This window comes from Calidris pugnax, unplaced genomic scaffold (assembly GCF_001431845.1).
Source record: "Calidris pugnax isolate Ruff unplaced genomic scaffold, ASM143184v1 scaffold341, whole genome shotgun sequence".
In the NCBI taxonomy this organism is placed as follows: Eukaryota; Metazoa; Chordata; class Aves; order Charadriiformes; family Scolopacidae; genus Calidris; species Calidris pugnax.
In genome coordinates, this window is record NW_015091149.1 from 575,057 (window position 1) to 575,309 (window position 253).

The 253-nt window shown below is 77.5% G+C and overlaps 1 protein-coding gene across 1 annotated transcript in view; it reads left to right on the plus strand.

Annotated features, from left to right (window-relative positions):
* LOC106898015 (inactive phospholipase C-like protein 2) overlaps nucleotides 1-161 on the plus strand; it is a 5,919-nt gene extending 5,758 nt beyond the window's left edge. Inside the window, exon 4 of the mRNA XM_014959070.1 lies at nucleotides 143-161. Coding sequence (XP_014814556.1) covers nucleotides 143-161 — 19 coding nt within the window. The remainder of the gene's footprint in view (nucleotides 1-142) is intronic.
* The last annotated feature ends 92 nt before the right edge of the window (nucleotides 162-253 follow it).

Here is a 253-nt window from a genome sequence, read left to right on the forward strand (position 1 = left end):
CGGGTGCCCCCGGCCCCCGGTTCAGGGGGTCCCGGCGGTGCCCCGACGCCTCCCGCGGGGCAGCGGCCGTGGGGCACCACCCGTGGGGCAGCCCGTCGCCCCCCGGCCCTGACGCCCCCCCCCACTTTTTTCCCCCCCGCAGGGCCAGGCCGACCTCCTGAAGCACGCCAAGGCGGAGGCGCTGGACAACTTGTGGCAGATCCACAACGCGGGACAGTCCTGCGGCATCGGCAGGGACGGCTCCGGCCCCCCC